Here is a 26,070-nt window from a genome sequence, read left to right on the forward strand (position 1 = left end):
CCAGATTTCTGGGCGGAGGGGCTGCTGGGCTTTTGGAAACCCCTAGGCACCCCATCCTCGCCTCAGGCCCTCCAGGAGCTCCCGCCCCCCTTCCCCCCTCCCGGTACTGACTCTCGGCCAGAAGAGGAAAGGCTGTCTCCACCCACCTCTCGCACTCTCCCTTCTCCTTTATAAAGGCCGGAACAGCTGAAAGGGTGGCAACTTCTCCTCCTGCCGCTGGGAGCAGCCCGCCTGCCTCCCCGTGCGCCCGCAGCCTCCCCCGCTGCCTCCCTGAGGGCTCCCCTCTGGCCGCCAGCGCCCATCTTTCACTCCCGAGATAGGGATATTTTGCGCGCACACACAGACACACACGCGCAAAAAGGGGGAAAAAAGCCCACCCTCCAGCCTCGTTGCAAAGAGAAAGCCGGAGCAGCCGCAACTCGCAGCCCGCAGAGGACGCCCAGAGCGGCGAGCGGGCGGGCAGACGGACCGACCGAATCGCGCCGCGTCCACCTGTCTGCCGGGCCCGGTCCAGCGCGCAGCGGGCACGACGCGCGCGCGGAGCAGCCGTGCCCGCCGCCCGGGCCCCGCGCCAGGGCGCACACGCTCCGGCCCCCCCACCCGGCCCGGGCGGGAGTTTGCACCTCTCCCTGCCCGGGTACTCGAGCCGCCGCTGCAAAGCCAACTTTGGAAAAAGTTTTTTGGGGGAGACTTTGGCTTTGAGGTGCCCAGCTCTGCGCTTTCCGACTTCGGAGCCCTTTCCAGAAAATGTTGCAAAAAACCTAAGCCGGCGGGCAGAGGAAAACGCCTTTAGCCGGCGAGCGAAGACGAACCATCGACTGCCGTGTTCTTTTTCCTCTTCGAGGTTGGAGTCCCCTGGGCGCCCCCACACGGCTAGACGCCTCGGCTGGTTCGCGACGCAGCCCCCCGGCCGTGGATGCTCGCTCGGGCTCGGGATCCGCCCAGGTAGCGGCCTCGGACCCTGGTCCGGCGCCCAGGTCCTCCCCAACCCCCCAACGACGGAGCCCGGGCTGGGGGCGGCGGCGCCCGGGGGCCATGCGGGTGAGCCGCGGCGGCGGCTGCAGCGGCCTGAGCGCCTGATCGCCGCAGACCCGAGCAGAGCCCACCTCCCTCCCCAGCCCCCGCCCCCCACCCTGGCCGCGGGGGCGGCGCGCTCGGTCCACGCGTCCGGGGCCCCGCGGGGCCGGGCCCGGAGTCGGCATGAATCGCTGCTGGGCGCTCTTCCTGTCTCTCTGCTGCTACCTGCGTCTGGTCAGCGCCGAGGTGAGTTGCGACGGCGGCTGGGGCTGCTTCGCTTCATTCATTACCCCCGACCCCTACCCCCTGATCGCCCTCTCCTTTCGCTGCAGTGAACTTTGGACCCATGCAGCCCCTGGGTCTGGCGCCGGGCGCTAGGTGACCTCCGAGGGCTGGGACGCGAGGTCCGGGAGGTGCCAGGCTCTAAGAGGAGGGGGCAGCGGTGCCTTTCTTTCCCAGGGGCGATCTCAGATCTCCGAGCTTTTAGGCGTCAGGGGAAGGTGTGTGTGGTCCTGTCTCCCACCCCTCAGGAACCCGAGAATAAGCCCCCTCCTAGCCCAAGGGAGAGGGCTGGGGTGGTGCCGAGGCAGCAGGCAGCGCGTCCTCCCGAGCCCACTTCGGCTACAGCTTAGGTCCTGTCCCGGACCCGGCTTGCACGGGAGGTGCGAGCTCGCGCACCGGTGGTGGCAGCCACGCCAGTCTTCGGCTGGGGTTTCCGTCCCACCCTGGCTCCAGCTCCCGGTCGGGCTGGGTGCCCTCGGGACCCGTGCAGGTCTTGCCCGGTCCCAGAGTGCGGTGCAGGAGCAGCCTGTGTCTTGGGCGCAGTGGGTGCCGAGAGAGGTTTTGGGCACTTGGGATTAGGGGAGGAGTGGGGGGTCTTAGGGAATCCAGCCCCCGGGGCGGGGTGTGCCTGAGGTCGCGCCATACCTGCGCCCGCACCCTGCGAGAGAACGCACCTCTCTCCCCCGCTCGCAGGGTGCGGAGCGCGCCGCCTGTAAAAGCCTAGCAGAGCTGGGGTGTAAAAACGTCTGCGGGAGCTATCAGATTGTATTGAGTCCCCCGCACCCCTCCCAGCCTCACGTAGCAGTGAGTTGGCAAGTCTACCCGGAATCCAGGTGGGAAAGGGGGCGGGGCAGGGAGGAGGCGCGAGGTGCCGGGGAGGAGAGGGCAGCGGGGAGCGCGGCGTGCCTGGGTCCCGTCCCGCCTCTGCTCGGCCGCGGCCGGGAGCCCGCACTTCGCCTGCTCCCGGGGAGGGCCGGCCCCTCTCGGCCTCTAACGAGGCTTAGGAAGGAGGAGGCGGCGGCGAAGGGGTTAAGGTGAAGAGCTCCGAGGCCGCGGCCGGGCCTTGGGCCGCCGCCAGCGCAGGTTGTTTTGACCACGGAGGAGCCGTCGCCGTCTCCTTTTGTTCTCGGGGCTCCTCGAGGGCCGCCGGCAGCCCGCCCTGGGGCCCCGCCCTTCCGCGGCCACCCCCTGCGGCCAGCACCCGGGAGGGAGGACGCGGGGCTCAGCCCGGCAGCCTACAGGCCCCTCCCGACGCCCCCTCCTCTCCGCTCCCGCAGCCCCCCGGGCCGCGTCCAGCTGTTGCGAAGGGGGGCGCCGGCCGGCCCCAGCTGCCGCTTTGCCTCGCCGCGGGGTCTGGGGGCTGGGCCCGGTGCCAGGGCGTCCTGGGAACGGCGGCGCCCCCGCCGCTGCTCTGCGCAGCCCACCCCGCCCGGCCCCCCGACTCGCTCACTCACCCCACGCATGCACACTCTTGGCCGGAGGCGATGCTGCGCTCCGGCGGGCGGGCGGGTGCGCAGAGCGACGGGCACGCACTACCGCGTCCGGGTCGCGCGCCCGCCGCCGCCACGCCCGTGCACACGCGGGGCACACGCGCGCGCACCGCATACACACGTACGCACGGCCCCCGAACACGCAGCCTGAGCACACGTGCGCGCACACCTACGCACGCACATAGGCACGCACGGCCCCTATACCCCCATGCACCAGGTGCCCACCCCCGCGCAACAGGTGAGCCCACCGTGGGCCTTGGAAGCTAGTTATCTCTGCAGCGACCCCGTTTCTTTCCTGGGTCCTATGAGGGAATGGAAACAGGGACCCTCCCGTCAGGTCCCGGCTCCACAGCACCCACTGGTTTTTGTCTGGTCAGGTCAGCTCGAAGCCCCTCAAGCATTATTCTTCTGTGATTGCTTTTTAAAACCATGCTCATGTGGCCGAAAATGGGGGGCGCTGTGATGTCCAGAGTGTTTCTCCCTTCAAATAAGCCCTTCTTTGAACCTCCAAGACTGGATGACCCTGAATGGCTGAGGGGGTTTCCCACCCCTGACTGTTCTATCCTCTTTGGGGATCCCAGCCCGCTCTGGAGAGGCTGGGTGACAGCTGGAGAAGGCCTTCCCAGGCCTGCCCTTTCCATTTCCAGCTTCATCCAGCACCTCCTCCTCCTTTTCCAGAGCTCCAGGGGTATGTGTGTTTGGTGGGGAGGCTATGGCACGGAAGCTGGTGCCTTTCTCCTCACTTGAATCACAGCATCCTTGAACATGGCCTTAGGAACCCACAGTTGTGTAGTGCTTTGCAGTTTACGAAGCAATTTCCTGCAGAGCCTGAGTAAGCCTCAGGAGTCTCTAAGGGAGGAGACCTAAAGGGAAAACCTGTTGACATGGGAGCCAGTCCAGGAGGGCTTGCTGGTGGAGGTCGCCTTGGGGTTGGCCATGTCCTTGGCACGCTTGTACTGAGCCTCAGGTGGAGGTCTCAGCAGCTGGGAAGGAGGGATGGGGAGCTCTGAGGTGGGGCCTGGCTGAGGGTCGGCTGAGTCCCATAAGGTCCCATCTCCATCAACTGAGCTGGCTTCCGGGAGGGTGACTCTCCTTGTCATGTGATGTCTCTGGCCTCTGCATCGTTCTGCTGAGAAGGAGTGAAGGGACCCGCAGACCTTCAATCACGCAGCTTCTTTCTGGTTTGCTAATGGCCTTAGGTAGTGGGAGACTGACTTGCTACAGGTTAGGATCAAACAGAATTTGGAGGCTCTGGTGCAAGACCTAGGAACAGTGTGTGTGTATGTGAGCAAGAGAGAGATTGATTCAGCAGGAGTGTAAAGCAGTGCTTGCCATGGGCCTCATAAGTCCCTTTCAGAGTCTTTCCTCACCACCACCGCCGCCCTCCCCCCCCCCGCCCACTGAAATGCCCTTCTAGCACAACTATGTTCATTTTCTGATTTATTTAGTTGTTTATTATATGTTTTTCCTCACCAGAGTATAAACCCCACTAGAGAGCTTTTGTCCTGGTCACCACTGTCTCCCCTGCTTAGAACGGTGCCTGGCCCATGGTGGATAATCTGTAAATATTTGTGGAAAGGACAGTGAATCCTTGCGGGGGCGGGGAGGGAAGGACCAGACATGTATCTAGGGCTTGCTAAGTGCTTTATAAACGGGGCCTCATTCAGTCCTCCCGCAGGGCAGCCCCAAGTAGCCATGCTGCCCTCCAGTAGGCATCTTCATTTGAGTCCCCCTGCATCGCTCCCTCCCCCCACCCCCATCTTGAGAGACAAGCACTTCTTTCTTTTCCGTGTCTTGGTACTTGGACTGCCAAGATTAGACTGGATAGAGAGAAAGAGACAGAAGGAAAATTAGATTGCAGAGGTTCTGGGTATCTTGAGCTGGGCCTCAGTTTCTACCACCTACAAAAAAAAAAAAAATGAGAAGGTTGGATCAGCTCAGAGTCCCCAAGAGCAGCAGAATTACACGGCCTTCTGAAAATGCAGATTCCTGGGCCCCACTCGGGGCTGGGAGTTGGGACCAGGGGTGGCTGGGGTCAGTGACTGCGATGCGCTGCCAGGATTGTAATTGCTGCCCTGGCCTCTCTCTTCCTGGTCTAACAGTTTTTCTGCTGGAGGGAGACGCGGGAGCCCAGTGGGGGGCTGGGCTAACAGTAATAGTGGAGGGTCCCAGGAGCAATAAGGCAGGGAAATGCTAGGTGGGAAAGGCTGGTTCTAAATGGCTTCTGTGGTCTGCCCAGAGAAGGCTTCTTCAAAGGGCTTGGCTTTGGCATTGACTCTAAATCCGGCCTGAGACTCCCAGGCAGGCGGGCGCTCCGAGGCCTTTTCCCTCTGCCAGCCACTGACAACGCCCCTGCTTGCTTGGGCCAAGCCCGTGTTGTCTCCCTCAGCTGAACGGCAGGCAGGCTGGGGAGTGTATATCTGTGTGTACAGCTGGGGCCCAGGCAGAGGGTGGGGTCCAAGCCCCTTTAATCTGCCAGCCTGGCTGGGAGCAGGTAATTCACCTGGCCTCAGCTAGCTTGTGCCCTTCCTACCTTGCGCAGCTGGCGTTAGGGGTGAGGTGGGGAGGAGGCTGTTTGCCTTGGCTCCCACAGCTGGCTGTGCCCCAGCTGCCTTCTTGCCACGCCCTCGCCCTGCCAGGAACCCCAGGCCTGAGATCTGGGGCAGCTTCATCAGGGTGCCAGGCCTCCTTTCCTATCTCCGAGGGGGAGCTGCCCACCCTAAGGAGGCTTCTAGAACCTGTGCCCCGGAAACCCGGGCTCCGGGCTGCTCACCCTCCCACACCTCGAGTAACCTCTGACCCCAGCAGGTGCCCATGTGAGTCTCTCCCAGGGCATTGCATCCTGGAGCTGACCACAGGCTGAATTTGCCCACCTCTCAGCCACCCCCAGCCCCGGAAGGGACCCACCCACCAGCCCACACGGCCCCAGGCAAGTGCCAGTGTGGGGCTCAGGTGTCATTTCCTGTGGCCCGGCACAGGGATAATGCAAAGCCACATACTCTCCACCTACCCACTGTCATCCTCAAAAATGTCCTGCACTGCAGGCCCCGCGCATGCGTGCTGCTCGCTGCTGCCCTCAAGGAGCCACACTGAAGGAATGCATGGGGATCACAGCAGGGCTCATTAACTACCCATCATTTGCTGGCTGCTCTGCTAGGTGCGATTCCGCCTCCCAATAACGCCGCTGAGGTATTATTAGCCCCATTTAAAAGATAAAGAAGCGGAGGTTGTGTTAGTTTCTGCTGTATAACAAAGTGAATCAGCCGTATGTATACATATATCACCATATCCCCTCTCTCTTGCGTCTCCCTCCCACCCTCCCTATCCCACCCCTCTAGGTGGTCACAAAGCACGGAGCTGATCTCCCTGTGCTATTATACTCCAATAAAGATGTTAAAAAAAAAAAAGAAAGCAATTCCATTTATAATAGCGTCAATAAGAATAATATACTTAGGAATAAAATTAACAAAAGGAGTGTAAGATTTATACATTGAAAAGTACAAAGCATTGTTGAAAGAAATTTTAAAATATCTAAATAAAAAGAATGACATCCATGTTCATGGGTTAGGATAGTAAATACTGTTAGGATGGCATTAATCTTCAAATTGATCTACACATTCCACTCAATTTCTATCAAAATCCCAACTGGCTTCTTTGCAGAAATTGGCAATTCAGAATTCATAGAGTTATGCAACCATCGCCCATTATTTAATTTTAATTATACTAATATGCACCCAAAGAGAAATATAAGAATTTTAATAACAGCCCTATTTATAATAGCCTCAGAATGGAGACAACCCAAAAATATATCAAGTAAAACATATAAATAAATTGTGGAATACTTATTTAATAGAATGTAAATGAATGAACCACTACTAAATACAGCAACCTGGATAAGTCTCACAAATATAATGTTGAACAAAGAAGCCCATTACCAAAGAAAACATAGTTCAGAATCAGACAAACCTAACAGTAATAGAAAATGGGATGGTGGCCACCCTTAAAAGGAGTTGTGACAAAGAGGAGATGCAAGGAGAGCATCTCAGGTGCTGGGATGGTCTGTTTATTTCTCAAGATATGTGTTTACTTTGTGAAAATTAATTAAGCTGTATACTTATGACCTCTGTACTTTAATGTGTGTATGTTACACTTCAATAAAAAGTTTGACTTAAAAAAAAAAGAAGCTGAGGCTTTAGGTTGTCAAAAGCCTGACTCCAAGAACCCAGGTTTCCCTGGCAGCTGAAGCCCTTGCTTTGTCTACTACAGAGCTTTTCCATCTCTTCACCGTGGATGCTTGGGACCAGAGAATTCTTTATTGTGGAGGCTGTCCTGTGCATAGAAGGATGTTTAGCAGCCTCACTCGCCTCCACCTACTAGATGCCAGTAGCATTCCTCTATTTATAACCACCAAAAATGCCTCCAGGCATGACCAGTGTCCCCCGGGGGCCCACCCGCCCCTGATTGAGAACTGCTGCTCATGACCCCTGCAGGGTGGGGAGCTGACAGGAACTGAGGTTAATGCCCAGGCAGCTCCATGGCACTGGGAGAGAGGGGCCCACTCTGCCACTTACGAGTCGTGTAGACCTGTAGCTGTTTACTGAATTTTTCTAAGCCTCAGCTTTCTCATCTGGAAGATGGGAATACAAAAAGCGCCAGCCTCTCGGGGTTGGTAGTTGGTACAGCATTTGACTCAGTGTCTGGCCTGTAGTTAGCACTTCACAGAAGTTAGCTGTGGTATTAGTGTCAAATCCAGGGGCTCTCAGGGTGTTCGGGCATCCAGTGGCCAAATTACTGAAAGCACGTGCAGGAATGGCATCTCTGCTTAGAAGAAAGTGGACTCTTTAGGAGGCAGTGTGCTCGGGGGTGGTCCTCCTCGGGGAGGAGGGGGAGAATCATACAGGAGACAACTCCAGAGACAAGGGGAGAGTCCTTCATGCATTTTACCAGTGTTTATCGAGCACATACTGTGTGCTCCTCCCACCTCTCCTGTCTGTATCCTGGGCTCTTCCCCACTCAGCCTGGGAGGTTGTGGGTTTGTTTCCATGAGACAGCATCTCCTTTGCATCATAGGCTGGGTCTGGGCATCTGCTAGGTAGGCCTGTTTGGGAGTCTGCCTACTCTGCTTTGGCCCGAAGCAGCAGCGGCAGCCAGCTCTCCAGGGGCCAAGGAGGTCTTGGCACGAGTGCTATGTGCCATTTGGTCCTGGGCCGTTGGGCCCCTCTCCTGGGGGGTTAATTGAATCATTACTCCACAAGCAGCCTGGGAGACCTGGCTGGGGACCCCACCCTGGGCTTTCCTCTGCTGCTTCTCCCAAGACCCCCAGGCAGAATTAGAATTGAATCAAATGTTTTCAACCCCTTCAATTTGCAACTGAGAGCCAGGATCAGAGAGGGGCGGTGGCCAACCTGAGTTCACGGGGAGGTTAGTAGTGGTAGAGGTGAAATCCTGCTCTTTGGACTACCAGATCTGGGGCAGACAAAACCCTCAGGGGCAGTGGCCTGCCTTGGGCTTCACTGGAGACCAGCCAGCTGCTTTCCGTTCCGCGGGTTGGGTCCTGTGTCCACATTTGGAGACCACCAAAGGCGTGGTCTCTCTGGGTTGGAGGAGGCAGGCCACGTGGAGGTGGGAGAGGAAAGTGAGGGGCAGTTGAGTTGACGTCCCCCCCATCTCACACACGCATCCCCTGGTTTCCCGGCTGTGCCGTCGTGGACCCCAGCTCCAAGCCAAGCTTACTGCTAGACCCCCACCCTTCTCTCCCTCATACCTCCCGACCGCCCTAGGCACCAGGCAGGGTTATAAGCTCCACGTGCCAATGAAGAAACTCAGCTCAGAGCTCTCAAGGAATTTGCTTTAAGAGCGGACATGGCCACACTCCACCCTGGCCTTCTGGCTCCAGGGCTGACTCCAGTGGCCAGGTCCGCGTGTGGTGGGACCCCTGGAGGAGGGGTTGATAAGTGATGAGGAGGCGGAGCTTTGGGGGAGGCTAGAACGTGATCAGTCACCGGGCTCCTAACAGACCTTTCGGGGAGCACCCCGGGGACTGGCCACGAGGCAGGGAGAGGCAGGGAGAGGGCGGCGTTCCTTCCTTGAGGCAGCCTGTGGGAAGCCTCTCAGCACTCCAGGCTTTGGAGTGTTCAGGGCACCAGCTCGAGCAGGGGCGCCTCCCTTCTTAATCCAGGGAAACTGAGGCACAGACTTGTGCAACCCAAGGTCAGGCAGTAGTAAGTCAGGTCTGCTGAAACCCTCCCCAGGGGCTCCTCCCACAAGGCGGAGCCCTCCTGTGTGTTTACGTGCGCACGTGCATGTGTCTGCACAGGTGTGAGTTCCGGACACGCAGCAGATCTTGCGCATTTTCTTTGCCCCGAGGCACAAGAAAGAGGCCTTCACCTCTTTTTCAAGACCTTTGGCATCAGCCCCTCAGGTCTCCCTGGACCATGGGGGACGGGGCCGTGACATTCCTATGAGGGCTGCTCTCATGTTATTGTAGGACCTGTGATTTCCCTGGAGGAAGCCTGGCTCCAAATGGGGCCTGTTAAAGTGCTTATTAAGTTTCAAGTGTTTTTGGCAACAGGCCAGAGGGGCTCTAAAAATAGGGTTTGGTTGGGCATGGGGCACTGGTGAGCTTTCAGGTTTCCCCGCTGTATCTGAGGATTCCCTTCCCTCCTCTTTTGAGTGAGAGACTAAATAGATAATGCTAGTACATGTGGCCTCCTGAGACCATCCAACTCTTCAAGCATCTGTTAAACACTTTGTGTACCCAGGAGGCTGGGGGTACAGGCTCTGCCATCAGAAAGACTTGGATTTGAATGCAGGTTCTGCTGATTATCGGCTGTAGGACTCCGACAAAGGATGTCGCCTATTTGAGCCTCTGTTTTTACCTCTGTCAAATGGGGATAATTCGATCTCCCATGGCAAATGCTGGCTGCCTTTAGCTGTCAGGCATGGGGGGGAAGCAGAGAGAAATCAGATTGTTGGAGCCTCCAGAACCTGTAGTGTGATGGGGAGACAGATACATACGATCAAATCTAACTTAAAGCAAGCTGAGGTTCTGTTTGGCGGGGAGTGGTGCAGATCTGAGCTGCATCGTAGAGGCTTCCGCAGCATCTGGTCCCGGGCCTTTGTGCTACTGGTTGTCAGGCCTGGAATCTCCCCCCGACCCCTGCCTGCCCACCCCCGGCCTGGCCGTCCATTTGTCCGTGGCCAAGGAGCCCTATGGGAACTTGCCATAGGAGGGAGTGTGTGTGTTGGGGGGAAGAGGGCCATGGCTGGGAAGCCCTTGCTCCCAGCTCACTTGGCCCCCCTGTGTCTGCCTGGCAGGGGGACCCCATTCCCGAGGAGCTCTACGAGATGCTGAGTGACCACTCCATTCGTTCCTTCGATGACCTCCAACGCCTGCTGCACGGAGACTCCGGAGGTGAATTGAACCCTCGTCCTGTGCTCTGGCCCTCCGCTGAGTCCCGGGGAGCCGGGCGGGCATCCCCGCTGCCAAGGGGGCAGGGCATCTGGCTAGGGCATCCCCGCTCCCTTGGCATCCAGAGACCCAGAGGCCTGTGGCAGCCCCGCAGGGCTCAGCCACACCTGTCCCAGGCAGTGCTGAGTAGGCGGACGGGTTGCTACCTGGGATGTGGGGTGTGGCGGGAGAAGCTCCCACATGTGTCTCTGGCGGGGTGCAGAGGGTGGGGCGCCGAGAGGAGGGGGCAGGGAGAAGGTACCTAGGGCATCTGCCGAATGTGCATCCGGGTGTGGACTCAGCTGGGGAGGGTGGTGCCAGAGGGTCCCTCTCCCTGCCCCTCCGGCCGAGGGCCCAGTCTCCAAGGTCTCCGGGGGACACCTGGCCCACAGTAGTGGGCAGCCCTGCCCTTGCCCAAGAGTGCGCTCAGCGCATGGGCACGTGCTTGGTGGCACACACGTGGCGGGGCTGGCGGGCTGGGTCGGGAATGTATTTATAAACGCTGCCTTCAGAGCAAATTCCATTCTATTCTAACCTCTGGCCTGTTCCCTGGAGCCCTGGTCGGCAGCCCCCCTGCACCCCCAGCTCCCCTTCCCTCTGGGGTTTTGTCTCTTTGTCACTTTGTAATCCTTGCCCAGACTGCTATCTACGGGGGACAGCATTTCCTGCCTTTGTTTCCTCTCCCCGTTGGGCCCCTGGCTCCCTCTCAAAAGCATTCCCGGGCCCTTTCAAACCCGCCTGTGCTGGGGGCTGGCGAGGCAGGCGGGAGGGGGCCCCAGCTGGGCCCACCTATTGTTCACCAGGCCCCCCGCCCCACGTCTCCCACACCTCCCACCCCATGCCCGACTGGCCAGCCCTGGTCAACACAATGGGGCAACTTCCAAATTTAGCCTCTCTGCTGTTTCTTCCCAAGGCCCTTGGCCCTCACCCTCGGGCAGCCCCTGTGTACCCCGGGTGGGAGTCGGGAGCTCCGAGATGAGGTTTTCAATAGCGGACCTGTTTCAAGGCAGCCGTGTGGCTATTTTTTCCTAATCAACTTAACGTTTCCACAAAGCACATCTTTTCCCCATCTCCTCCCCACCAGGGACATTCCAGAGATGGCAGAGAGAAAGGAAGGGAGTGAGAAGGACAGACAGACGTGCTGACGCAGGAGCAGTAGGCTAGACGGAAAGGCACCAGTTATAGCACAGTCTCCTCCAAACAGGACCCACTGGGAGCCTGCACGGATGAGCGGGAGCTTTGTCTTGGGCAGGGCCAGTGGGCCGGTGGGCTGGGGAGACAGCGGGAGCGTGAGGTGCTGCATGGAGGAAGCAGGGCTTGTCCTCAACCCCCGTAGTTTATTTGCTGGCGCTTCAGCCATCAAGAGTTGGAAGGGGCTGCCCACAGTTCAGTGAGGAACTCCACGTCTTCTGCAACCCTCACTTCCCGCAGCTGCTTCCGGCCGCCATCTCTAGAGAGAGGGATGCGTCCAAGGAGTGCCAATGATGCTGAGATGAGGGCCACCCAGGATAGAGAAGGGAGCTGTGGTTTGTGACTTTAGGAATAAATGGACAACTTAGGGCAGAAGTGGGGCAAAATGTTAGGGGGAGAGGGACAAACACCGTGAAAGACTGGGGGCTGGAGAGAGACTAGGGCCGAAAAGGGGGCAGGGCAAGGGCTCCCCCAACACCCACCCCCCGCCCCACCAGGCCTGGCTCTTCACCTCCTGTCTCTGCCTTCAGCCTCCACCCCCATCCCTCTCCTTCCCTCCCTCTTCCCCGCCCAACTGGGCCATTGTCCGGGGCTCCAGAGGGGCTGTGTCCAGGGCATGCCGGTCCCCCCTGGGGATTCTGGGAATTTCTCCATTCAGCACTTCCTATGGGAACGCTGGGTGGAGGGGCACTGGAAACTGGCCTTCAGAGCTCTGGGTCCTCACCCTGCCCTGGAGGCCAAGGAGGGTTCTCTTACAGTAGCAAAGGGGATGGGTTATTTTTAACTCCATTGACATGGGTTCTGTCCAAATATGTGGTTGAAGGGCCCGGAGTGGGGCTGATGATCCCTTGGCGATGCAGTCAGGGCCCCACGACCCTCTGAGCCCCATGGCCACCCTGGGGTTTGCCTGGAGGGGCCCCTCCTCAGAGCTAGGACCCTCGGGTTCACAGGGAGCCAGAAGGGGAGACTGTTTTCTGGAGTGGTGTGCCAGTGGGGGGATGGGGAGGGAAGCAGTCCTCCCGCCTGCCCTGGAACCCACATCAGAGCCCCCAGAGCCGTGGTCGAGCCAGCCAACAGTTTTCAGAGTGTGTCTGACCTCCTCTTACAGATGAAGACGGGGCTGAATTGGACCTGAATTTGACCCGGTCTCATTCTGGAGGCGAGCTGGATAGCTTATCCCGCGGGAGAAGGAGCCTAGGTAAGACTGAGGGTGAGAACGGTGGCCTCTCAAAGGTGGGAGCCAGGGAAGAATTGGGGATGCAGCCAGCCTGAGGCCGGAGGGCCTGCTCCTTCGTTCTGACACTTAGGACCGAGTGAAACTGAAAGAGCACAACCATCCTTAAATACCCTCCTCTGTTGAGGAGCTAAGTCATCATCCTCCCCCCAACCAACACACACTGTTTTCTAAATATAGTTCGTTAAAACCTCATTGGTTCATTAGTTCAACCTTGGAGGTAGAGATTATTAACCCCATTTTATAGAGTTGAAAACTGAGGCCCAGAGAGGGTAAAAAAGCAGCTGAGGTCACACAGCTAGCAAGTGGTGGGGCTGGGATCCTAAGTGGCTCTTCTTGCTTGAACCCAGTGCCGCTGGCAGGCTGCATGTCTCCTCTGCAGCGTAAGTGCTGTGCCTGTGACAGCAGGCGTGAAGCAAAGGAGGGTGCAGGTCACTGGGTCCCACAGAAGCTGTCTTAGGGAGGTGGGTGCCCACTCCAAGCCCCTCTTCCTCTCTGCCCACCTGCAGTCCCCAAAATTCTGTAGACCATGGCTGGGGGGCCCGCCACATAAGAGTCAGGTGGCCTGAGTTTCACTCTTTGCTCTGTGAATTTGGGCAGCTAATTCAGCTCTCTGAGCCTCAGTTCCTCTATATGTGAATAATGACAGATGACAGTCGCCCCAGCGTTGACTGTAAGCCTGCTGTAGGCCAAGTTTCACTTACTCCTTTGATCAGCAAGTACAGTATAGGAACTGTTATTTTCCCATTTCATAGGTGAGGAGACTGAGGCTTGAAAGAAGCAAAAGCATAAGAATAGATTACAGTGTAAACAGCAATGTGAGAGTGGCTACAAGATAATACACAAGGAAGGGCCACATGCCAGGCAAACTCATAAATGTATGAAATCATCAAATAAAATGGTTGAGGGCTGGTGGGAGGAAACTGACGAGTACCCCACGCCAGCGCTCTCGGAATGATCTCACTTGATCCTTACGGTGGTTTGGGGGTGTAGATCTCATTATCCCCATTTTTATTTATTTATTTGGCTGCATTGGGTCTTCATTGCGGTGTGCAGGCTTCTCATTACGGTGGCTTCTCTTGAGGCAGAGCACGGGCTCTAGGCGCTTGGGCTTCAGTAGTTGTGGCGCACGGACTCAGTAGTTGTGGTCCACGGGCTTAGTTGCTCCACAGCATGTGGGATCTCCCCGGACCAGGGCTCAAACCCATGTCCCCTGCATTGGCAGGTGGATTCTTAACGACTGCGCCACCAGGGAAGTCCCTGATCATCCCCATTTTGCACGTGGGGAAACTGAGGCCTCAAGCCTGTCAGCAGCCTGCCCAAGTTCCGTGGCTGGTAACCCTCCACGCTGGGGTTGAAGGAGATGGGACAGGCCAGCGTTTCTGAGGGCGAGCAGTCCCAGAGGGGCTCCGCGCGGAGCTTTCCTGTTGGTGGGGCTTCTGGACAGGCCCACCACCCTGATGGAGGTCCCTGCTCCCTCCAGGTTCCCCGACAGTCGCTGAGCCAGCCGTGATCGCCGAGTGCAAGACACGCACCGAGGTGTTCGAGATCTCGCGGCGCCTCATAGACCGCACCAACGCCAACTTCCTGGTGTGGCCGCCCTGCGTGGAGGTGCAGCGCTGCTCTGGCTGCTGCAACAACCGCAATGTGCAGTGCCGCCCCACGCAAGTGCAGCTGCGGCCCGTTCAGGTACCCAGGCCTCGGCCAGCCTGAGGGTAGGGGGCACGGGACTCGCTGACCAGGCTTCGGGGGGCGTCCAAAGGCCTTCCTGGCGGGCTCCGGGGCTCCGTCCAGAGGGGCCGATCTCGAGAAGCTCCCTCCCGACAGGTGTGCAGAGGCCGCCCATGGGTCCACTGAGGCCATCCAGGCTGCGGTGACCATGAGCCACAGACAGGCCCCCGGGATGGGGCCATATGTAAAGGATGCTGCCTCCTCCTTTACAGGGATCAAATCCCCAAACGTCCCTGGAACAGACAGGTCCACAAACATATCGGACACTCAGAACACTCTGGGCAGCTGTTCAACTTCCCTCAAAGATCTCCCCTCTTCAGGGCTCTCAGTTTTCTTCAATCCACACAGAGAGAGGCTCAGCTAGGTGCCCCAGCATCTTTAACACCCGCCCATCTCCCTTTGACAGGTCGTGTCTCTAGCAAGGAGGGTAGAGAGACCCCCCCAGGCCATAGACCCTGCAAGAGCTGGGGCAGCCCTCAGCAGAGAGTCAGAATGCTGAATCCTGTCCCCTTTCTGGAAAGATTGGGTGTACACTCTGACTCAAGGGAAATTTTAGAGTAGAGGCCATCCTGGGGAGCTCCTGGTCTCACACGGGGCAGGGCAGGGCCAGAGAAGTCTCAGCTGTCTTCTGATTTATGTGGAAAGGTTTCTGCACCCCTGGGGGCAGCCTCGCCCACACACCAGCTCAGGCTGGGCCAAGCTGCTGCTGGGCGGTGGGCACGCCTCTCCAGGGCTCAGGACCGGCTTGGTGCTCCCTACCTACTCTCGCCAAGTGCCCTGCCTACCTCATCACACTCCCCTCCCCTATGGTCAGCCGTGGCCTTGCCTCGTGCCCGCCTTCCATCCCAGGCCTGGGCCTTGGGCCCAAGATTACCAATGTCACTTTCTACCCCGGCGCCCACTGTCATGGTATCTCCTGTCCCCAACACTGCCAGCTCTGTGGATGGACACCTGACAGCTGACCTCCCCCTTCCCGCCTCCCTCCTGGATAAAGCCTCCCCCCACTTCCTTCCAGACAACCATCTCCCCGCCTCTGCTGCAGCCCCTGACCTTGGCTGGCGCTCAGGGAATGAGGACACCACAGGCCCCACGCTTAACCGGGAAATGCCTTTCTCCCTCTCTGGGGGATCTGAGGGGGGCTGCCGGAGACCAGGTCAGGAGGGCTTGTTTTGATGGAAAAGCTACGAGAAGAGCAGAGGGCAAGGTCCTGCCATTGTTTGGGCCAAAGCGCCTACCCTGCTGCAATCCAGGCTTTCGAGGAAAGATCACCGCAGGGGATGCTGGGTGGCAGAGCGGGCAGGCAGCTCTCTCGGCCCCTGCCTGTGTGGTCTTACGGAGGCACTTTGGTGGTTCTGTCTTCCAGGTAAGAAAGATTGAGATAGTACGGAAGAAGCCAAACTTTAAGAAGGCCACGGTGACCTTGGAGGACCACCTGGCGTGCAAGTGTGAGACGGTGGTGGCACGATCTGTGACCCGAAGTCCTGGGAGTTCCCAGGAGCAGCGAGGTAACCGCCCATCCAGGGTCTGCCTCTAATTGCTCAGCCCCCTTCTTCTATGGCAGCTGCCAGGGGCATGCTGGGGGAATTGGATCTGGCGTGCCCCTGGTTAAGTTCACCTGAAGCTTTCCATGTCCCTGACAACAACCCAGATTCCTCCCCTGCCTGGGAGGCCTTATGTGAGGATGTAGCCCCCGGTTGGCCCTCTGGCCTTGTTGCCAACCAGTCCCCCTCACTTATGCCACCCCAGCCAGGTTGGCCTGTTTGAGTGGCCAAATAAGTTTCTGCTTCAGGGCCTTTCTTTGTACATGTCACTCTGGCTGAAACTCACTCCTCCTGGCTCTTCACAAGCCTAGGTCCTGCTCTTCACTTGGGTCTCAGATCAGAAGTCACCTCCTCCTAGTCACACAGCCAGTTCCAGGTGGGGCATAACTAGAATTCAGGTATCCTGAAGTTCTGTTCCTGGCTCTTCCCTCACCCTGACAGCTGTCACTGGCTCTTAACTTGCCTCGTCTTTTTTTTTTTTAAGGACTAAAAAATTTTAGAGCTAGAGATGATCTTACAAGTCAGTCCTTCAGTGTTACTAATGGGGCTGCTGGAGCACAGAGAGGTTAAGGGACTTCATGAAGGTAGCATAGCGGCAAAGTTGAGCCTGGAACCCAGGTCTTGGAACATCTAGTTTTGGGTTCTTTTGACTATCTTGCTGCGTTTTCTCCCTCGAAGAGAAAAGTAAGGATCAAATGAGACTCATTAAGTTAATAGGATTAGATGAGCATAAAAAAATCATGCAAGTGACTGTTTGGATTTTCAATAACTTTCTTTGGTTAGGGGACAGGACAATCTCACTGTCATTTCTTACTAACAAGCCTCCTGAAGACAGGGCCATCTCAGCCTCTTCCTCCTGTTCTAAGAGCTGAGCTGAGTCATGGATGACCTAGGAAGGCTGAGAATTTGACAGCTTCAAACTGACATGTTGTAAATTATCTGTAGAGTTAATATGGAGAATGACTGCTATTCAGGAAAAATTATATTCTTCTTTTTTTTTTTTTTTGCGGTACGTGGGCCTCTCACTGTTGTGGCCTCTCCTGTTACGGAGCACAGGCTCCGGACGCGCAGGCTCAGCGGCCATGGCTCACAGGCCCAGCCACTCTGCGGCATGTGGGATCTTCCCAGACCGGGGCACGAACCCGTGTCCCCTGCATCGGCAGGCGGATTTTCAACCACTGCGCCACCAGGGAAGCCCCTATATTCTTCTTTATGTTTAGAATGGGGTTCTTTTCCCTGCCTTCGTTTCATGTGATTTTCTGAACCAGTTTCTTAGGAGGCATGTTCAACCACTTGATATGTAGGTCTTGCCATTTTAGTTTCAGCATTTTGGCCCTGGGTGACAGTTCCTGTGGCAGCTGGTGGTGTGGCACGTGTGATAGTGTCAGACCTCCTGGGCTCAAATCTCTGCCCTATCACTTATGAGCTGAGTGATGACCTTGAACTTGCTCAGGCTTTTCCCAGCCCAGCGTCCTGCTGATGGCCCTGTCTCTGGCCCTCTCGGGCAGCCTCCCTCAAGGGGGACCTGAGACCCCACTGAGTCCCTAAATTTCCTACTTGCAGCAGTGGGGTAACTGCCTCATGAGAGCCTGTGTCTGTGAGGTGGGAAGTCAGGTGTTGGCCCCAAAGTAGCTGGGTGGGCTGGGGAGAACTCTGAAGCCTCCCAGGAAGAGGCAGGCCTTGAGCTTGGCAGAGAAAACTTTCATTGCTAGGATGTCTACCTAGGAGCCCAGGAGGAAGAGAGACATAAGTGCTAATCTTGACCAAGACTAGCAGGCACTGTGATTTACAGCCCAGTGGTTGAAAACATGGATTCCAGAGGCAGATCCCTGCATTCAAATCCCAGACTTTCTGTCTCAGTTTCCTCATCTGTTAACTGTACAAACCTGTACCCACTGTGAGGATAAATAAGCTTAGAACTTTGACAGGTGCATGCTAGCTAAGGGTTTCTGGCAATTTCCATGCATTATCTCCTAAACCTAGGGGGCCAGGGCTGCTGTTCTCAGTTTTAAAGATGTGGGGATTGAGGCACAGAGAGTGTGTGTGACTTTCCCCAAAGCATACAGCTAACACCTGGGAGAGCCCAGTTTGGACCCAGGTGGTCTGGCCCACCCCACTGTACTGCCTCTCGGAATTGCTAGGGCCAGGCAGACGACAGGTACAACGGAGGGAAAGGCCCAGGTCAGTGGTGGAAGGGTGTGGTTATGCCTGAAGCCTAGTGGCTCCCCCATCCCATGACTGGAAGAGGCTGAGGTTGGTGGGTGGAAACCTCAGTAGGGGGTCAAAGGAAGGAAAAAAGAAACAAGTGAATAAGAGCAGCTGCTATTTACTGATCACTTCTCTAAACTTAGTGGCTTAAGACAATAGTCATTTTCTATGCTCTCTCCGTCTGTGGGTTGGCTGCGCTCAGCTGGGTGGTCCTGGTTGCATCTCTTGCAGTTGCAGTCAGTTATCTGGAGGCTGCACTAGGAGAGCTGGGCCTCTATCCCTCTCCCTGTAGTCCAGGGCCCCTCCTCCCCATGTGGCTCCCACATGTGGCAACCCCAGCAGGCGAACCAGACTTCTTATGTGACAGCACAGGGTTCCCCAAAGTGCAAAGGTGGGAGCTGCCAGGCCTTCTTAAGGCTCATGCCTGGAACTGACCAGCACCAGTCTGCCTTCTTAAATTGGTTAACAGATCCAAGTCCAGTCCAGGTACAAGGGGCGTGGAAATCAGGGGCATATCAGTGGGGTAATGACAAAGAACTTGAGGCCATAGTTCATCTGCTCCCCTCTGTGTTTGCCAGCATATTGTCAGTTATTCCTTCCACTAGTCCCATGAGGTGGGCAGTTTGTTATCCCCATTTCACAGATGGGGAAGCAGAGGCACAGAATGGTTCAGGAATTGTCCCTAAGGTACAGCTGGTGAGCGGTGGAGTTGGGATTTGAACCCAGGAGTTCTGGCTGAGTTCAAATCTAGACTCCCCTTCCCACCCCCTCTCTCAGCCCAGAGGATATGGGGAGGTCTGTGGCAGGCCTTAGTCAAGGGGATAGACACCCCCAAATCCCCGCCAGTGTTCATCCACCTGCTAACCAGACCTTTCTTTCTCTCAAGCAGCCAGGACGCCCCAAACTCGGGTGACCATTCGGACGGTGCGAGTCCGCCGGCCCCCCAAGGGGAAGCACCGGAAGTTCAAGCACACGCATGACAAAAAGGCACTGAAGGAGACCCTTGGAGCCTAGGGGCATCTGCAGGAGAGTGCGGGCAGGTGAGGACCCAGCGGGGAAACTGAGGCCCAGCACCCCGTGTTCCTTCTCCCTGGCCTGTGGCTTTGGCTGAGGAAGCGGTGGGGGGAGAGGCATTTTCCCGTACAAAATCCAACCTCTAAGCCTTGATCTCCTCTTCCAGTTTTCAATGGAGTTTTTCCACGGCACAGGTTGGGTGAGCCGCTTTAAGGACCCCTGCCCAGCTGTGTCTCAGTATGCCCTAAGAGGATGGGAGGTCTAAACCTCAAATCTTCCAGCCCTGAGCCCTGCTGAAAATCAGGGGCAGCTGGTTGACCCCAGCTCCCTGCCCCTGGTTGCCTGTAAGAGTGGGATGGAGCCTTAGGCTGTTTCTGATCCCCATGTCCCTCTGCTTGGCCTACAGGGTTATTTAATATGGTATTTGCTGTATTGCCCCCATGGGGTCCTTGGAGTGATAATATTGTTCCCCTCGTCCGTCTGTCTCGATGCCTGATTCGGACGGCCAATGGTGCTTCCCCCACCCATCCACGTGTCCGTCCACCCTTCCACCAGTGGGTCTCCCCTCAGTGGCCTCCAGCATCTTGCCTAGAAGCTCAAGAAGGAAATGAAGGACCTGGACTCCATCGCTGTCTTCCTCTCCTGACCTGGAGAAAATGGGATGAAAGTGCAAGATAGACTGATGGGGGTCGCTGTTGGGGGAAAGGAGCTTCCTTCCCCAGCGCTACGGACTGGCCTGAAACCCTGCTCGTGGGCCTGAGGACCTCTCAGCATGGCCTGCCTGGTCCCTGGACCTGCAGCCAGCTCTGACGGGAGCACCCCCAGGCAGGCCAGGGTACTCATACTCCTGTGGCTGAGACCATGTTGGGAAGCATAGACTGGAGAAAACCCCCTCCTGCAATGCCCAGGCCCGGTCATCTCCCCTTGGTTACCTCTGCTCACAGTGGCTTCTTTTCATTTTATACGTTTGAATTCTTTGAAGATGCGGACTCCTCAAGGCAGGTGTGGCCAGAGCACCAGGCAACCAAGTGCCCTCTCAGACGGGTTAGAGATGAACTTTGCTCCGGAGGTGGATGGAGATGGTGACCTGGGCATGCACTGCCTCCTTCCACTCCCCCTGTTCACTTTTTCCTCTGTTTCATCTCTCTACCTCCACCCTGTGTCTCCTCCTGTCTTGACCCTTCAGTCTGCTCCACCAAGGGGCTCTTGGACCCCTTATTGAGGCCACAGATAACCCCAGTCATTGCTCTGTAGGACAGAAGACCAGGGCCCAGGGCAGCAGGGGGCCTGCCTGTCGTATCCCAGCCCAGCCAAGACTGCCATGTAAGGTTGTACAGGGTGTACACTGCACAAGGGCACTGCATGCAGGGAGCACAGGTCACACACAACCATAGACATGGCCAATTTGTATATTTATTATGACAATTTTTTGGCAGATGGAGGTAAAGTGTCTTGAGGAAAGGGATCCTTTTCCTAATTGACACAAAGGCTCTGTGTGGACTGGCTGTGCCTCTGACCCAGTCCACGACTTGGAGCGGTCAGACAGGACTGAGCCCTTGGTGGGGGACTGGGGAGCAACACTTGTCCCTGTGGCCTCCATTTCCCCAGGTCCTCAGCTCAAGCAGTCTCCCCTTTAGGCAGGTGTGAAAAACCCAAGAGAAGGTCTCCAAGGGTAGGGGGTAGCCCTTGCTCCGCCCCTGCACACGCCCCTCTTCTTAGATCTTTTTGAGTTCCATCTCTGGTGGCTCCTCCCAGGAAACCAGCTATTGGGCTGGGAGTGGGGGAGAAAAGGGAAAAGATCCCCAGGGCCCCCTAGGGGTGGGGTCTGAGCTCCCACCTCCCTTTCCACCTTCTACTGCACTTTCCCCCTCCCCCCATCTCCCCAATCTGCTTCCTTCAGTTTGTAAAGTCGGTGATTATATTTTTGGGGGCTTTCCTTTTATTTTTTAAATGTAAAATTTATTTATATTCCGTATTTAAAGTTGTAAAAAAAAAATAACCACAAAACAAAACCAAATGAATCCGCCGGAGATCTGTCTGTTGGCACTGCATGTGACAATTACCCTTTAAGCATTGGCAGGATTTGCCGACAGCTTACGACGGGTTCCTCTCGCTCTGGGAGACAGGCGCAAACTCATGCGTGCGTGCGTGCGCACACACACATTTACACATGCATGCGCACACGCCGGCCCGCTGCTCTGAGGGAGGCCTCTGTCCGGGAGCCGGTGAGAGCCAGACAGCCCACTCTGTATGGCTTGGTCCCGCTTGCAGCTCCTGATACCTGGACCCCACGTCCCTGTGCTTGTCACTGGCAGTGACAAGAGATGGGTTTCTCCAGCCTGAGGGTCTCCACAGGGGAAACGGATCCTCAGCATCATAGGGTGGGACTGGCTGTGGGGAGGGGGTACCCAGCGTGGGGAAGGCTGGAGGAGGTCCCGGAGGGGCTGTGGGGTTTAGAAGGAACTAGTCTGAAATTTGGGGCTGGGGTCTGATCTTGGCTCAGCCCTTAGCCAGCTGTGTGGCCTTGGGCAAGTCATAGCCCCTCTCTGGTCAGAATACCATCTGAAACAGAAGAGGATGGCCAGGAGACCTGTGGTCTCCAAGGTCCAGCTGTGTGGTTCTGTGCTTCCCCTCATCCACGAAGACTTGGGTCTGATTCCATGAAAAAGATGCCAGATGTATTCTGGGTCTTACCTGCTGGCAGACTAGTGTTGACGGAGAAACCTAGGAGGTGGAGAATCTGACTCATCATACGGACAATCTAAAACTAAAACCATTTTGCCCCTGGAAGTAGTGAGCTCCCTGTCACTGGAAGTATGTAAGTGGCAGCTGGGTGACAAGTTGGCTGAGGTTAAACTGAATAACATTTGGGCTCCCCGTGATTGATTGATTGGTTGATTGATAGACTGACTGACTCATTCATTCATTCACTCACCTTGACCTCCTACCATGTGTCTGTCTCTACCAGGGGCTTTTGTAGCAATTTGGTGTAAATACATCCTGGGATTCATAGCCCTATGCTTGAGGTGGTGGTGGTGGGCAGTGCCGATCAAAAGGATTTACCTGAAAACTCCTACCCCCTCCTGCCCCCGACCTGTCTGTGGACCCTCCCCATTCCCCAAACCCCCAGGGTTCTGGGTTCCAGGGCACTAGAGAAGGCTCAGGCTGGGAGGAGGAGGGGATGGAATTTAGAGGGCAGCTGGGGGGCCAGTGCATGTGGCATCTTGGCATCTGCAAACAGCTGTGCTGTTCCATGGATGGCTGCAGGAACTTCCTGGGTGAAACAGGTAGAGATGCCTGCATCTTTCCCTTTCCCAGACACCATCTCAGGCGGGTGCCAAACCAGGCAGCAGCAGTGTCCAGCCTGTAGGCCTCCAGGGTCCTGGTGGGCCCTCTCTGGGTTTTAGAACCACCAAGCTAAAATGGCATTCTTCCAGAATCCCTTCTGCTGGGAGCAAGGCATTCCCTTCTTTATCCCTTTTTCTGCCCTGTTGGCTATTACAGGCGTGATGTCTGGCATTTAAGCAGCCATCTTGAGCATTGAGGTGAAGGCCAAATGCTGAGATAGGTGGAGCACAGTGGAAAGGGCCTGGGTCCCTGGCACCTGACTGCCTAGCTCAGGAGTTTTTACATAAGAAAGGAGAAAATGTCTGTATTTGAGCTACTCTTATTTGGGGTTTTCTGTCCTTTGTAACCAAACCCAATCCTAATAGATAGCCCCATTCACTCTGGGAAAGAGATGATGTGGCCCCCACGCTGGTCCATTTATCTTCCACAATCCTTGGGTGCTTAGCATCGAATTATGAACTCTCCTTTATTCAAGGCCCACTCAGATGCCAGATCTCATTCCCCCCTGCCCTCCCCACCCACCCTGCCCGGCCCAGGAGGCTTCTCTGTCCCAGCCAGCGATCCTCCTCTCTCAACTAGAGCAGAACTGTAGCCCGCTTTGGAGGCTTAGTGTCGGCTGCTTCCGTAAAATAACAAAATAATGGCCTCTTTCGCTTATAAAGTAAAATATCTATAACCTCTTAATACTCTCAGGATTGTTTTCAGGAATGGAGGAGAAAATGAAGGGCAAAGCGATGACAAACAGGCTTAGAGAGATTAAGTGACCTGCCGAAGACCACATAGCTCCTGAGTGGCTGGATCCCAACCCCATCCTCCTCTGCTGACACCACATCTGGTGTGTTACCATTGTTTTGTAGCATCAGACCAGGAACCCCAGAATCCTGACACCTGTACGTAACCTGGGGTATAGTCCTGATTCAGGCATGTAGTTACCATGTGATCCTAGGAAAGTCACTGCTCCTTCCAGATCTCAGCCTTTCCTTCAGGCCTTTGTGCAAGTGTCAACCCACCAGTGAGGCTTGCCCTATCTGACCTTTCCAAAAGGGCAGACCCCTGTCCCATAGCCCCCCTTTCTTACCCGCTTTATTTATCTCCATAGGACTTATCCTCTTTTGGCTTACTCTGCAGGTATAGTTGACCCCTGAACAACAGTGGTTAATCCACATATAATTTATAGTCAGCCCTCCCTATCTGCCTTTCATCCACAGTTCCTCCTTATCCGTGGATTCAACCAACTACGTACTACTGTAGTATTTACTATTGAAAACTATCTGTGTATAAGTGGACCCACACTGTTCAAACCTGCATTGTTCAAGGGTCAGCTGTACATATTTCCTGTCTCCTCCCTCCCCCCATGGAGTTATTTTGTTCACCTCTCTGTCCCCAGAGCCTAGAAGAGTGCCTGGTACATAGTAGGTGCTCAATAAATGCCTGTTGAATGAATGAACATGAAGGTCTGTTATTGGAGCAATCAAGTGTGTCTGCCCCATGTCTCAGCTTGCCTGGCTGATCTTCATTGCACATGCTGTGGTGTGGCTGGGAAATTGCACTGACTACAGATGAGATATTTCAACTTCTCAGCCAGCTCCATGCTTAGTGCTGCATCTTCCTTGATTGGAAGATCCTTGAGAGCTGGAGTCATGTCGAATCCATCTTCTGAACTATCCAGCCATCATCTCTCTCCATATCTACATCTCTCCATCCATCTATCCATCTATCTATCCGCCCACCTACCCTTCCATCCATCTACCTATCCTTCACCCATCCATCCATTCACTCATCCATCCATTCACCCATCCATCTGTTCATCCATTCATCCATCCACCCACCCATCCATCCATCTACCCATCCATCTACTCTGCCATCCACCCATCTCCCTCCTTCCTCCCCTATTTCTCACTTTTACCATGTCCCAAGCTCTCTACTTGCCACCTCATTTTATTACCTTCCGAGGAGTGTGGTGCCAGTGAAGAGAACAGAGGTTTAGCACAGAACACAACTAGCCCCATCCCAGCAGCGCTAACCCCACTGCATGGCCTTATAGAGCAGCTGCACAGGTTAGAGACACTAGAGCCGAGCACTGCTCCTGGCACGTGCCTCAGCTCTGTCAGTGGCAGGGGTGTTATTAACTCTCAGCAAATGGCTGATCGTACTCCACTACAGTGGAGTAAAGATGGAAACAAAGAAAGAATGAGCACAAAATCACACAGGGATAAAAAGTTCAGCTGCAGCCAGCGCGTGCATTTATATTCCAGGCACTGCCCCATTATTCTACTCAATTAACCCCACAATCCTTTCAGGCAGATATTATTGTCCTCCGTTACAGATGAGGAAACAAAGACTCAGCGAGGTTCAGACCTCCCTCCCCACTGCTCCCCAGGGCATAGTTCTTCCACAAATGGCCACGGTCCCCTTGGGGGAATGTTGCAGGGAGATTCATGGGGACAGACTTGGAATGTAATGTCAGGTCCTTTCCTCACTCATGGAGCTCTGGGTCTGCGAAGGGACTCAGGTTTGGGATGGGGGAGGGACCACACATTGTCTCCTGTCAAGTCAGACCTGGTTATAAAAGCCTTAGGTCTTTGTGGGTTGCTGATCCATTTTTACCCCGGGGACTTTGGAATCCATTAACCCCACCCTTCCTCGCTGATCAGGCCACTGGGACGACCACCCGCTCCTGCTGTGATGGTAATGCACCCACCCAACCCCTGCCGGTCATTGCTGCTGTGGCCTCTGCCCTCCGAGGGGCTTTATTCCTCCCACCCCCCCACCCCCAGAAATCAGGAGTCGGATCACTGGTAGGACCCCCACCTGGACGCTGAGACCTTTGAAGGCTGTTGGGCTGCCTCAGCATCATGGTTCTTACCCTCTTGGCGAAGGAAGGCACGATGGTATTTTGGAGCGTGCTTAGGAGCAGCAGGTCACCCATGGTTAATTCATACAACTCTGTCTCTACGTTACACCTCGGCATTTCTGTTATCCCTGCCTCAGCAAGCGTGGGCCACCGCTGAGTCAGGCTTCAGCGTACCTGCCAACCAATAAGTTAACCCTGGAGACAATTAGAGCCACCCCAGCTGATCAGCCTGACACCCTGAATCCAAAACTGCTGCTTGGTACAGCCGTATTAAGTTCAGCTCAGTCGGTCCATTCACAGATTGTCTCCAGATCTTTGATGATATGTAATAGCAAAGCTTTGCCCAGATCTTGATTTGGGGTTGATATTCAATCCTGCCCCATCCCACTGGCCATCTGGGGACCCCACTGTGATCTGAAGACACTGAGGGATGGTGGGACACAGGGAGCTCATTAAAGGGGCCCTGGGCAGGGCCAGCATCATCAGATAGCAAGGAGAGGCTGCTTCAGCCCACAAGGGGGATCAGTGAGTATGGGGGTTCGGGGGGTTCAGCATCACCCCACACCTTCCCGCATGGCTCCATGCAAAGGCTGAGCTCACTCTCCCAGTCAACGGTCTGATGTCCATGGAGCAGAGCTGGTGAAGCCATGGCATCAGCGAATGATGGAACTTGCCATGGTGCTGGCTCAAATTTTGAGTGTCATTTTTGG

General features: G+C 56.0%; 1 protein-coding gene across 2 annotated transcripts; it reads left to right on the plus strand.

Moving 5' to 3' along the window:
* The first annotated feature begins 1,132 nt into the window (after positions 1-1,132).
* PDGFB (platelet derived growth factor subunit B) lies at positions 1,133-21,178 on the plus strand. Of its 2 annotated transcripts, none has more exons than XM_081249623.1 (7): positions 1,133-1,263; positions 10,107-10,203; positions 12,539-12,628; positions 14,148-14,353; positions 15,759-15,900; positions 19,034-19,184; positions 19,565-21,178. In XM_081249623.1, the coding sequence occupies exons 1-6, from the start codon at positions 1,201-1,203 to the stop codon at positions 19,156-19,158; spliced, it is 723 nt and encodes a 240-aa protein (XP_081105749.1). In that variant the 5' UTR covers positions 1,133-1,200; the 3' UTR covers positions 19,159-19,184; positions 19,565-21,178. The 2 variants fall into 2 exon arrangements, with proteins under 2 accessions (XP_081105749.1, XP_081105750.1); XM_081249624.1 differs by having other exon boundaries at positions 19,714-21,178.
* Positions 21,179-26,070: the final 4,892 nt, after the last annotated feature.

The sequence above is a fragment of the Mesoplodon bidens genome (assembly GCF_964165515.1).
Source record: "Mesoplodon bidens genome assembly, chromosome: 11".
NCBI lineage: Eukaryota > Metazoa > Chordata > Mammalia > Artiodactyla > Ziphiidae > Mesoplodon > Mesoplodon bidens.